Source organism: Alexandromys fortis, unplaced genomic scaffold (assembly GCF_014885135.2).
Source record: "Alexandromys fortis isolate MF-2015 unplaced genomic scaffold, M_Fortis_MF-2015_v1.1 scaffold_40, whole genome shotgun sequence".
Taxonomy (NCBI): Eukaryota; Metazoa; Chordata; class Mammalia; order Rodentia; family Cricetidae; genus Alexandromys; species Alexandromys fortis.
The window spans coordinates 7259014-7271505 of NW_026067966.1; the positions used below are offsets into that span (position 1 = coordinate 7259014).

The 12492-nt window shown below is 41.3% G+C and overlaps 1 protein-coding gene across 1 annotated transcript in view; it reads left to right on the plus strand.

Moving 5' to 3' along the window:
• Window positions 1-12492, plus strand: part of Acadl (acyl-CoA dehydrogenase long chain) — a 41827-nt gene that overhangs the window by 15156 nt on the left and 14179 nt on the right. The window contains exons 5-7 of the mRNA XM_050154216.1: window positions 544-610; window positions 3766-3930; window positions 11682-11783. Of these exons, the coding sequence (XP_050010173.1) occupies window positions 544-610; window positions 3766-3930; window positions 11682-11783 (334 nt within the window). The remainder of the gene's footprint in view (window positions 1-543; window positions 611-3765; window positions 3931-11681; window positions 11784-12492) is intronic.

The window sequence follows — 12492 nt, forward strand, 5'->3', positions numbered from 1 at the left end:
CTGTTTTTGCCTACATGTATGTATGTGTACCACATGTAATGACAGGTGTCAATGGAGACAAGAGAAAGGCATTGGAACTGGACTTATGGATGGCCATGAGCTACCATGTGGGTTCTGGGGAGCTAGACCCAGATCCTTTGGAAGAGTGGCAAGTGCTCTTAACCTCAGAGCCATCTCTCCAGCCCCTGGCCTTTAAATGCCTATGTTTTTTGATGAAAAGATAGTAATAAGAACCAAATAAAGGCAGGTAAGTCCATGTTGACTCATAGTTTAGGGAGTTAGCAGCCCTTATTAGCATGTCACCTTTGTCTGCTTTGGAGTTCTTAAATATAGCTGGACTTGTGTGAGTCATGCGGAGTCTGGTTAGTTCATTAAATCTTCACATATTCATCCATGTAAGATCTTTAAAGTGCGTCAGACGCTGTTTTAGTGCCATTCTGTGACCATTTCCAATATTAGGGTTTTTAATACATGAGACTTTATGCAATAGTTTTAACATAATTTGATTATTACCAATTGATTGTTCTTTGTTTTCCATTGTAGTGACTTACAAGGAGTAAGAACAAATGCCAAAAGGTCTGGGAGTGATTGGATTCTCAATGGAAGCAAGGTGTGTAAAGAAGGGATTCTCTTCCTCTAAAGCCTGCACATACCTGAAGAGATGATCACTCTAAGGACTTGTTTGATCAAGTGATCCCATAGATCACTATGGGAATTGGAGTTTTCAGGGTAGTAAGGCATTTACAGTTTTTATATGGCAGGATCTATAGCTAGCCTATTCTGTGTTCCATGTTGTTTGACCTTCCTCCACCAATACTATGAAGGTTCCTTTAGCTTCCAGATAACTCTTGACAAACCAAAAAGGAGACAGAGAAGGGAGGAGAAGGGAGAGCGAGAAGGAGGAGGAGGAGATGGTAACAATAGTAATGAAAAAAAAAATTGTTGCCCTAGAGTGGGACAAACGAACTTAATGCTGATGGAAGACTGGGTGAAGGCGGGTGGGGTTTCCTGCACACCTTTAACCCCAGCGCTGAAGGGGACAGAGATAAGAGGCTCACTGGGGCTTGCTGGCTATCAGCATAGGTGAAAAATGCAAGCCCCAGGTTTAAGGAGAGACCCTGCCTTAAAAGAACAAGGTGGAGAGTGACGGAGGAGAAACCTCACACATATGTAAACAAACAAATAAATAGTAAATAAATTTTATAAAAACAGATTAAGAGCGAGCTGGAGAGGTGGCTCAACAGTTAAGAGTCCTGGTCCCTCTTCTGGGGGGCCTAGGTTTCATTACCAGCACCCACATGGTGTAAGTCCACTTCCAGGGAATCTGCTCCTCTCTTCTGGCTCCCGTGGGTATAGCATGCGTGTGCACAGACATACGTGCAGGGAAAAACACCAAACATAACATGGAAGAAAGAAAGATTGAAAGAAAAGGTTTCAAGTAAATATCAGAACGTTTCAAGAGCTCTTAGGAGATAAACGCGTAGGCAATAGGATTTCAGGAATCTTCTGGTTCTATGGTAAGTAAGAATCAACTTACTATAGACTCGGAGAACTCCCCAAGCATGTACACCTGGCTCAAGAGCAAACACATGCCCGAGGAGAAATGCTCCAGCTGACTCAATGTTAGGAAAGATGTTTGTTTTTAATACAAGGCCTGTTTGTGGACGGATTTTCTTGTTTGATTGCTTTTTTTTTTTTTTTTTTTTTTTTGGTGCAAGTGTTTGCACCCAGGGTTTTTCTAGAATATTATCAGTCTGTGGCTGGTGGGAGCTAGTGGACATTGTTATTATTTGGGCTGTTTGTTTGAGACAGGGTTTTGCTACACAGCCCAGGATGGCTTTGAACTCACGATCCTCCTGTGCTATCTGGCCAAGCATATGTAACTGTGGTGTGTTTGTTTTAAAATTTTTTCTATATGCTTTAAGTTAATGCTTTTGTCTTTATAAAATCGAATAATATTGTGGTAACGTCAGGTTCCTTAAAATCTGATTTTCTAAGTCTAATAACAGTTTGTTTTCTGACATGAGTAGTTCCTGTACAGGAAAGCAGCAGCTGCGGTACAGATTAACTTGGGGAAAATGTGGAGAATTTCTCATTCTTTTCTGTGGTTGTGTGGATTGTGAGTCTCCAAAAGTTGAAGATAGTGTATCTTGTATCCTAGGTAATTTCCTTTTATAGACTGTCGTGATCACTGAAATTATTCAAATACACTTTAAGAAGCAGTGTCCTAGGTGTTGTGGATACGGAGAGAGAGTGCCTACTATGTTCAAGGCCCTGGTTTTGATGCTGCAGAAACCAGAACATCAAGCCTGCTGTGGTGAAAAGTTGGTGGCACATTAGGAGTGCCTAACTTGACGTGAAGGACTGAGAAGAATTCTAGGTGATGTGACCTTAGTCCCACCTAGATGAGTAGGGTCACTCTGTCAGAGTTAGGAAGGGCCTCTGCGGGGAGGAAGTGCAGTTTAGGAGTCAGTCACTGTCTGAGTTAGGAAGGGCCTCCGCGGGGAGGAAGTGCAGTTTTCAAGGACACACGTGAGACAAGCGGGGCTTCAGGAGAGCTGAGGCGGGGACAGAAAATGGAGACCACTAGGAGAGAAGAGGTAGGAGGTGTAAACCGCCCTCTGTTTGGGAGGAGTCTAATGTGCCTGCCCTAAGGGTTTGGAATGCACCTGGAAACCGAGCTATTCAAGGATGCTGGAGTGTGGACATGGTGGGTCAGGCTGGAAACCCAGCTGTTCACAGATGCTGGAGTGTGGATGTGGTGGGTCAGGCTGCCTTTGAACGGCTCCTCTGAGAACCTGATGCGTGGATAGCGTTGTAGTGAGAGCTGTTATAGAACTGGTGATGGCTGGGAAAATAAGGTAATGTCAGCAGGAGAAAAGGAAGTAAACAGACTCACAGTAAAGCGGACCAGTGTGGATCATGCCGATCTGAACTGAAGCAGATGATAGCGTAGTTGATCAAAGCATCCGCTGCCGTGGAGGGTAAGTGATTATTAGGTAGGAGTGTGGGGTGGGAAGGATGTGCTGTGGTCATGAGTCATTTTATGGAATCCAGGTAGGCGTACAGGTCTAGATCATATCAAGGAATGTGGCTTAACTGGGCTTAGAGGTACACACCTCGCTTCTCTTTATTCCCTGCACTCTGGAGGCTGAAGCAGAAAGATTTTAAACTGTAGGCCAGCCTGGGCTACACAAGTTGAGGCCAGCTACCTAGTGAGATCCTGTCTCATAGAAATGAATAATAGACAACTATGGGGTTTCAGTGGGTGACTAAGCCAGGCAAGGTGCAAAAGGAGGTGTCTGCTAACTGTAATGCTTTCCTTATTTAGACCATTTTGAAAGTAATCAATCTTTATTAAAAAAACAAACAAAACACTACCCAAACTGTCTTTTCAAAAACCCATCCTTTGAAGAGTGTACTTAAATTACTTTTTAAAAGCCAATTTTCTTTTCCTCTCTGTGGCTCTCCTCTAAAATTCAGTTTACCAAGTGAATGGGAAGTTTGGTTTTATTCTAGAGCCATAATCTATTCGTTTCCTGTTATTCATCACATGAGTAGTGGAGAAATGTGTCTGCTTCGGTATTGCATGGTGACCCCTCGCTGTTTGCTAGCCTTCGTTGTGAATAGGCCATTCTGTGTGTGCAGATGGGGTAGCCCCTCCTGCCGGTGCTGGTCTTCTTCTTGCACATGCCCCCGCCCCCACCGGGCTTGCTCATGGACCAGAATATTACAGGGCATCACAGTGCATTTGGGTTTTTGCAGGTGTTCATCACTAACGGCTGGCTAAGTGACCTTGTGATTGTAGTCGCCGTAACCAATCGCGAAGCTCGGTCGCCTGCCCATGGCATTAGCCTCTTCCTGGTGGAGGATGGAATGAAAGGGTTTATCAAGGGCCGGAAGCTGCACAAGATGGGAATGAAAGCTCAGGTAGGTGGTGGTATGAATCGGATCTGGAAGTTCATTGTTCACTCTCCGACAGAAAGCAGGTATAGAGCGTCCTTCCAGCATCTTCCTGTGCTGATTGCCGGGATGCCTTCTCAGAAACAGCAGAGGAGACTTCTGTGATGCCCCTGCCTCGGTTGTGCCCAGCAACGGGAAGGAGTCAAGGAGTTTTGAGTATCTGTTGAAGAAATGGGAACGTTAGCTTTTGTAATGGCGAAAGCGAATGCAGACAGATTGTCAAAATATAGACAGCTTTAATGGAGGAATAGACTTACAGAACCACCGTTCCCGCGGAGACCAGGAAAGCAGAAGCGAGCGCTGGGAGCATGCTCGCCAAATTTATAGGAAAACTTTAGCCTGAGGCGAACACGCCGTCTAAGGGGTGGGACTTATCCCTACATCTCCCCCTTTTGTCTAAATAAGACAGAACTAAACCAAATACAACTATATACAATAATAACAAATAAATATAACAAACAATATTGAGAATCAAAAGTTTTGCTAAACATTCTATCTCAAGGAGTCTAAATAATGTAGAGAGTAACTACAATTATATAATCTTCAACTCCATCAAAGATCCGAGAAGGCAATAAATATTACTTAACAAACGATCCAAATGTGTAACAATTGACAAAGACAACTGACTACCTGAGCAATCACCCAAAGTCTCGTTTGCAATGTTGAGTCAACCAACTTTGGCTAAGGCCTAACATAACTGACATACCATTATTAAAGGCAAGGAACTTTTCAAAACTATCTTACCCTGTCTTGGCAGGATATGACAGTCCTGTTGTATCCATTGATGCACGCTCTGTATCTTTGTCAGTGGTTGAGGTATGGGCTTTTCTTAACCCAAAGGCCAGTTCTGCCAAGAAGACAAGCTCCCAGTGGAGTGTCTTTGGTGCTCAACGTTCTCTCGGGAATAGAGCGGTGTTGCCAGGAGCAATTGTGTCTCACTATCACGAAACTCTGAGTTATATTAAAGGCCATATTCTACAGCTCTCCAAAGAGGTTGAAGATTATCTATCTATACTGAGTATAATCTCTATATATCTAAAGAACCTGATTAGTCTAATTACAAATGACAAACTTAGATGACTATTAATCTATATAATTCTCAATATCTATCTAACTTAAAGACTAAAACAATAAACAACTGTGCAATATATGAAGACAATGATCTTCATCTGTAAACAATGTCATTACATATCAAATGTAAACAATGTTATTACATAAATAGTATCAGAGGTAGAAATGTACATTGTGATATGGTAGATGTATCAATACAATATAAGTATACTCTTATACAAAAATAGAGGTAGGAACACTCACATTCAATATTCAATATGTCAATATACAGGAAACAGTACCAATACAATTTTCTAAAAACAGTAACTCACAAATACCAATCATCCCATCAAACCAGTTAATCCCCCTTTTTTTTTTTTTTTAACATACCCCTAACTCCATAAAACATCTCCCCATCCCCTCAACCCCAAACCAACCACTAAAAGATGTCCCTAACCCTGAGGGCAAACTCTGTTGGGGGAGGGGACGCCGTCCTCTAAGATTGCTTCAAGCTGACATGGGGGCGATGTTCTCCTTAGGGGCTCCTGTGAAAGCAAATGATGGTAAAATTCCCAAATTAACCTTTGGCCTAAGAAAATTATAACTAGTCCCTGAGCGCTTTGAGAAGGTCCGGCCAGAGTGTCGTCAAAAAATGTGCACCATTCGAAATTGTCTTGTGCAGTTGGTACCAAAAAAAATTATTAGCACGTAGAAAAGAAAAAAAAAAAAAAAAAAATATATTCAATATATTCATGACGTCATAAAAACCAGGTTGAGTTGATGTTGTGGGGCCCCATCTTCATCCTGGAAACTTCAAAAATTACTGTAGGAAAATTTGTTGCTTGTTATGGGAAATTTAGACACTAACAACAAGGACATATACTGACATATAAAGAAAGACACAGATACGAGGAAAAGCAAAAACAAAAAACAAAAAACATATATACATAAATATATAAAAAATCAATACTTACGGTATGTATATAATGTTAGTTGATCCTTAGTAGGTCGTAACTATTATCCATCCATCAGTAATTAAATATTCAGGGTCCCTTAAAGTCTTTGAAGATCAATATTTTCCTGTGGAGATAAGAAAAGAACCCTGCCCCCAACCTATCTGTATTCCTTACCATCAGTATGCTCGCCAACCTTGTGAAAGAATTGTTATTTATCTTTTCCAAATGGCTTTTCTTCTTCATACCGAACCTTTATTAGTTTTGTCGGTATCCACAATTGTTCCTCACCTGTGGAGATAAGAGCAAAACCCCTTCCCCAACGCAGCACATCTCCTGGTTTCCATTGTGAGGTCAGCACATCCTTGAAATAAACTGGTTGATTTAGTTCAGTAGACTTTTCCATTATCCAATGTCTTTCTGCAGCCGTTGTCCCCTTCTCATTAGCGTTAAGAAAATTCAAGGTTAACAAAGCATTATGTAACCTATTTCTGGGGGTGTTTTCCACCCCTTTCTGTTTATTCAACATATCTTTTATAGTTCGATTTGATCTTTCTATGACTGCTTGACCTGTAGGATTGTATGGTATACCTGTAACATGCTTGATATTGTAATAGTCAAAAAACCGTTTCATTTTCCTAGAGGCATAAGCAGGACCATTGTCCGTCTTTATTTGTGTAGGTATACCCATGATAGCCATGACTTCTAATAAATGAGTGATTACTGAATCAGCTTTTTCTGAACTTAAAGCAGTTGCCCACTGAAAGCCTGAATAAGTGTCAATGGTGTGGTGAACATACTTCAATTTGCCAAATTCTGCAAAGTGGAACACATCCATCTGCCAGATTTCATTCCTATGGGTGCCCTTTGGATTAGCCCCTGCTGGCAGTGGCGTTTGGTTATAGAAAGAGCAAGTAGGGCATTTCTTTACAATCTCCTTAGCCTGTTGCCATGTAATAGAAAACTCTTTCTTCAAACCCTTGCTATTAACATGATGTTTTTTATGAAATTCAGAGGCTTGTAGCACACTACCAATCAATAACTGATCAATGTCTGCATTACCTTGTGCTAGAGGACCTGGCAGACCCGTATGGGATCGGATGTGTGTTATGTACATAGGGCAGAGCCTGTTCCTGATCAAATCTTGAACCTGGATAAACAATGAGGTTAGTTCTGTATCATCAGGTATAAATTCAGCAGTTTCAATATGTAAAATAACTCTTTCTGCGTATTGCGAATCAGTAACTATATTAATAGGTTCTCTAAAATCCCTTAGCACCATAAGAATGGCATATAATTCTGCCTTCTGGACAGAATCATAAGGACTTTGTTCCACCTTACCCAAGTCTTCCGATTTGTAACCTGCCTTCCCTGTTTTATTGGCATCAGTATAGAATGTACGGGCTCCAGTTATTGGAGCATCACGGACGATTCGAGGAAGGATCCATGAAGTTCTCTTTATGAAGTTAAGCCTCTTGCTTTTTGGATAATTGTTATTAATATCTCCCAAAAAACTAGCACAAGCTCTTTGCCATGGTTCATTATCTTCCCATAATTTCTTTAGTTCATCAGCAGTGAAAGGCACTATAATTTCTGCTGGGTCTATGCCTGCTAATTGACGAAGTCTCAGCTTTCCTTTTATAATTAACTCGGCGACTTTTTCCACATAAGTTTTCAGTTTTTTACTTGGTTTATGTGGTAAAAAGATCCATTCCAAGATAATATCATCTCTCTGCATTAAAATTCCTGTAGGAGAAATTTTGGATGGTAATATGACGAGAATACAATCGAGCTCTGGATTCACCCTGTCCACATGTGCCTGTTGTAATTTTTCCTCAATTATTGTCAGTTCCTTTTCTGCTTCAGCTGTTAATTCTCTGGGACTGTTTAAGTCTTTATCACCTTCCAAGGTTTTGTTCAAATGAATTATTAGATCAGGTGTTATCCCAACAGCTGGTCGTAGACTGGAAATGTCTCCTAACAGTCTTTGAAAGTCATTAAGAGTCCGTAGGCGATCTCTCCTAATTTGTGCCTTTTGTGTCTTAATTTTTTGCAAACCTATTTTATAACCTAAATAATTAACAGAATCTCCCTTCTGTATCTTCTCAGGAGCAATTTGCAATCCCCATTTAGGTAAAAGTATCTTTATTTCTTCAAACAGTCTGTTCAAGGTATCCATGTTTGAATCGGATAACAAGATGTCGTCCATGTAGTGGTATATTATAGATTTGGGAAATTTCTTGCGTATTATTTGCAATGGTTGGTTCACAAAATATTGGCACAAGGAGGGGCTATTTAACATACCCTGGGGGAGGACGGCCCAGTGGTACCTCTTGGAAGGTTGAGAATTGTTGTAAGTAGGCACCGTGAAGGCAAATTTTTCTCTATCTTCTTTTTGTAAAGGTATGGTGAAAAAACAATCCTTTAAATCAATAACTATAAGAGGCCATCCTTTTGGTAATAAAGAGGGCAAAGGGATTCCAGATTGCAGAGGACCCATAGGTTGAATAACCTTGTTGATAGCTCTGAGATCTGTCACCATTCTCCATTTACCTGATTTTTTCTTAACCACAAATACAGGAGAATTCCAAGGGCTGGTAGATTCTTCTATATGTCCAGCATCTAATTGCTCTTGTACCAGCTGTTCTAAAGCCTGTAACTTTTCCTCAGCTAGAGGCCATTGCTTTGTCCATATTGGTTTCTCAGTCAACCATTTTAGAGGCAAGGCTGTTGGTATCTCTGAAGGGGCTTCAATTACTTGTTCTTGTATGGCCCGAATGGCCGGTTTTCTCCGTTTGTAATATCTTTTAATATTATTCTCAGAAATATAGGCTCTAGAAGTAGCAGGAATGTTAATTTGGGTATTCCATTGTTGTAATAGGTCACGACCCCATAAATTCATTGCAATATTGGCTACATATGGCCTTAATTTTCCTATTTGTCCCTCAGGCCCTATACATTCAACCCATCTTGTGCTCTGTCTTACTCGAGATAGGGTTCCAATTCCCAGGAGCTGAACATTTACATTCTGAAGAGGCCAATACGGATGCCAAGATTCTGGGGTAATGATACTTACATCAGCACCTGTGTCCAGCAGGCCAGTAATAAAAATGCCATTTACACACACTCTCAGCTTAGGTCTTTGATCATTTATAGAAGTTTGCCAAAACACACGTAACTCATCTTTCTGCTCATTATCGTTTGTAACAGTAGGCATGAGGTTTCCTAATTGTCCTGACGAGGCACGTTCTCTGCAGAAACTGGAAATGACTGAACCATGTTTGCCATGGGGGCCTGTGAGGCCCCCCCTCTCACGTTTCCCGTCTGTATCAGGTTGCCTTGTCTATCTCTTGTAGACCTGCATTCATTCGTCCAATGTCTACCTTTTCCACATCTTCTACATAAACCTGAAGGCTGAGTCCTCCTATTTCTGTTATTTCTAGAAGATGCATTATTATTATTTCTGAAGATCCGTTGTTTACAATTCCTTTTCATATGACCCATTTTGCCACAATTAAAACATTTGGTATTCTGGTGTCTCCTTTTACCATTGGAAATTGCTTCTTCTACCCATGCTTCAGTGCCATAATCAAATGTATCAACATCCAGTGTATGCAAGACCCATTCTTCCAAGGGTGCTGATCTGAACCTTAAAGGCCCCAAAATCTTTTTGCATTCCACATTTGCATTTTCATAAGCCAAAGACTCAATCATTATACGTCTTGCGTCAGGGTCAGGTATCCCTATTTGCACAGCCTTAGTAAGTCTTTGTAAAAAATCACTAAAAGGTTCTCTCAGACCTTGTTTAATTGTGACAAATGATTCCATTCTCTGTCCTGGGTCTTGTACCCTGTCCCAAGCCCTTAAGGCTGCTGTAGTGCATATGGAGAGTGTGTTTTCGTCCAAATTAGCTTGTTCCTGAGGGTCAGAAAAGCGTCCTTCACCTAGAATTTTATCTAGGGAGATGTCACTTCCCTTCGCCTTTTCTTGCTGTTCTAAAAGTCTAGCCTCTTGCCTGAACAAGCATTTCCATTTTAAGTGCGGCCCACTCTCAAGGACTGCAGAGCTCAGCTGGAGCCAGTCCAATGGCGTAGCTCTGCTTGTGGATGCCCAAGACTTTAGCATCTCTTTAACAAAAGAGGAATGCATCCCGAAAGTCATGACAGCCTGTTTAATTTCTTTGAGATCATTCATACGGACATGCTCCCATGTATCTTCCTTAATGACCCTAGGGTTTCTGGAACCAATCACCTTCTCTGTTGTTATTACTGGAAAGGCAGGTAGAGCTGTAGGTAGAGATTTGTGGAAATTGTCCCGGAGGGATTTACCCACAGATGTAGTTAAAATTTGCCTTTCTACCGTTTGTTCTTCTTCATCAGAATTTAGAAATTCCTCAATCTTTTCAATTCTATTCACCATTGCCTTCTGCAATGTCTGTATCTCCTGTCCAGAATTATGTTCCAAAGCCTTCATTGAGGATTCTAAAGTATGAAGTTTGTCCATTAGAGATAAGTTCTCATCTTTGGACATAATTTTTATGGCATAAACCGTGCCTTCTTGTATTGACAATCTTTCTGCCAATCTGTCATAAGCTTTAGACAAAATCCGATAGTCACATTCAGCAGTTTTGATTCTCTCAGTTACTATTTCAGTTCCTACAGAAAGGGACTGAAGCTTACAACCCAAATCAGCTGTTCCCTCTTCCATAGTAATGAGTTTCTCCTTAATATCAGCCACTAATGTTTCAGTTCCTACAGAAAGGGACTGGAGCTTACGATCCAAATCAGCTGTTCCCTCTTCCATAGTAATGAATTTCTCCTTAATATCAGCCTGTAATGTTTCAGTTCCTACAGAAAGGGACTGGAGCTTACGATCCAAATCAGCTGTTCCCTCTTCCATAGTAATGAATTTCTCCTTAATATCAGTCTGTACCTTTTTTAAATTTTCCTCAGTTGATCGAGTCATGTTAAACAAAGATCTGTTCTCCTCCTGGAGAACTTCAAACTGATTCTTGAGAAGATTGTTGTCATTCTCAATTGTTTTTAAGCGTGCAACCTCTGCTCGTAAAGACTTTATCATATTTCTATTATCAAACCATATAGTGCCAAGGAAAACTACGAATCCCAGAAAGATCCATAGAGGTGGGGTGATAGACACCTCTTGTAAAATCTCCCACATGGTACAATTAAAAAAACTGTTAAATTCTTGAATGGTAACGTGTTCAGACATTTTAATTATAAAAGAAAATTTTTTTCTCTTACCTGCAATGACTGGTTCCTGCTGGTGGTGGTCTCTGTGGTTTTGGAGCCTGTCTTGGAACTAGCTCTTGTAGACCAGGTTGGCCTCGAACTCACATAAGACTTATCCCTACAAGCTTTTGTAGTTGTAATAACAGGCTGTGAAATTTAGAAAGTTATGCCATAATAAGAGTATTTTGGTATATGTTACCAGAAAGCATGTTTAGTGTGTGGTAGACTTTCTCACTTCCCGGGACCCAGAGGACTGGACAGTGTCGAAGCCTGAATGACAGGTGGACTGCAGTGAGGAAGCCACACACAGTGGGACGAGATGGGATTTAGATAAACACCCTCGTTTATGGCTCCATCCCCACTTCCATTCCAGCTTTTCTTTGTTTCATCTTCTGTGGAACTGTGAATGTTACTGGGTTACTGCGAAGCTAATGCACGCATTCTCTGCTTGATCCGTGTTTCTTAGGACACCGCAGAACTATTCTTTGAAGATGTCCGACTGCCAGCTAGCGCCCTACTTGGGGAAGAGAATAAAGGTTTCTACTACCTCATGCAAGAGCTCCCTCAGGTATTAAATGCCTAACATGGCCACCTTCTGGTTAGAGACTTCCGGTGAGATACTGAACAGAAACAGAGCCGTATAGATCCACACGTTAAGCTTGTACCACAACAGGCATCTGAGTATCAAACTGCATTTATATGAAAGATCACTGTTACAGGTCAGATAAGGAAGTAACGGATCTTGGCAGGATCCAACCAAAATGTAACCAAAGTGAGGAAAATAGGTATTTTATTTCTGTCATTCTTCCTTGCAATGATTCTGGCTTCTTCTTAAGTGAAGGACTTCTGTAAATTACTGTGACTCAAGAGGGGAAAGATCCGTCACATCGCCGTCTGTGCTCTGGGGTCGTAATTGCCTAATTGTTGGCACTTACATGCTGGTGTGAGTGTGTTCACCCGATGGTGGCTATGGCTCCATCTAAACATGAAACTGACAGAAGTCAGTGGCTCTGGTAGTAAAGTAAAATACAGAAACCCCCAGCGTGGTGGAATTCGGCGACTAAAGCTATTTTTGCGCTGATTGGTAGAATTTATGCTGTGGACTTGAGGATGTTGTGGAACAGTGCTCCATCGATGCACTAGTGTGTAGGAGACAAGGAGGAAAAGTCAGCTGTGGGAGCTAACTCCGTGTGTGTGTGTGTGTGTGTGTGTGTATGTGTGTGGAGACAGTGTGGGAGCTAACTCCGTGTGTGTGTGTGTGTGTGTGTGTGTGTGTG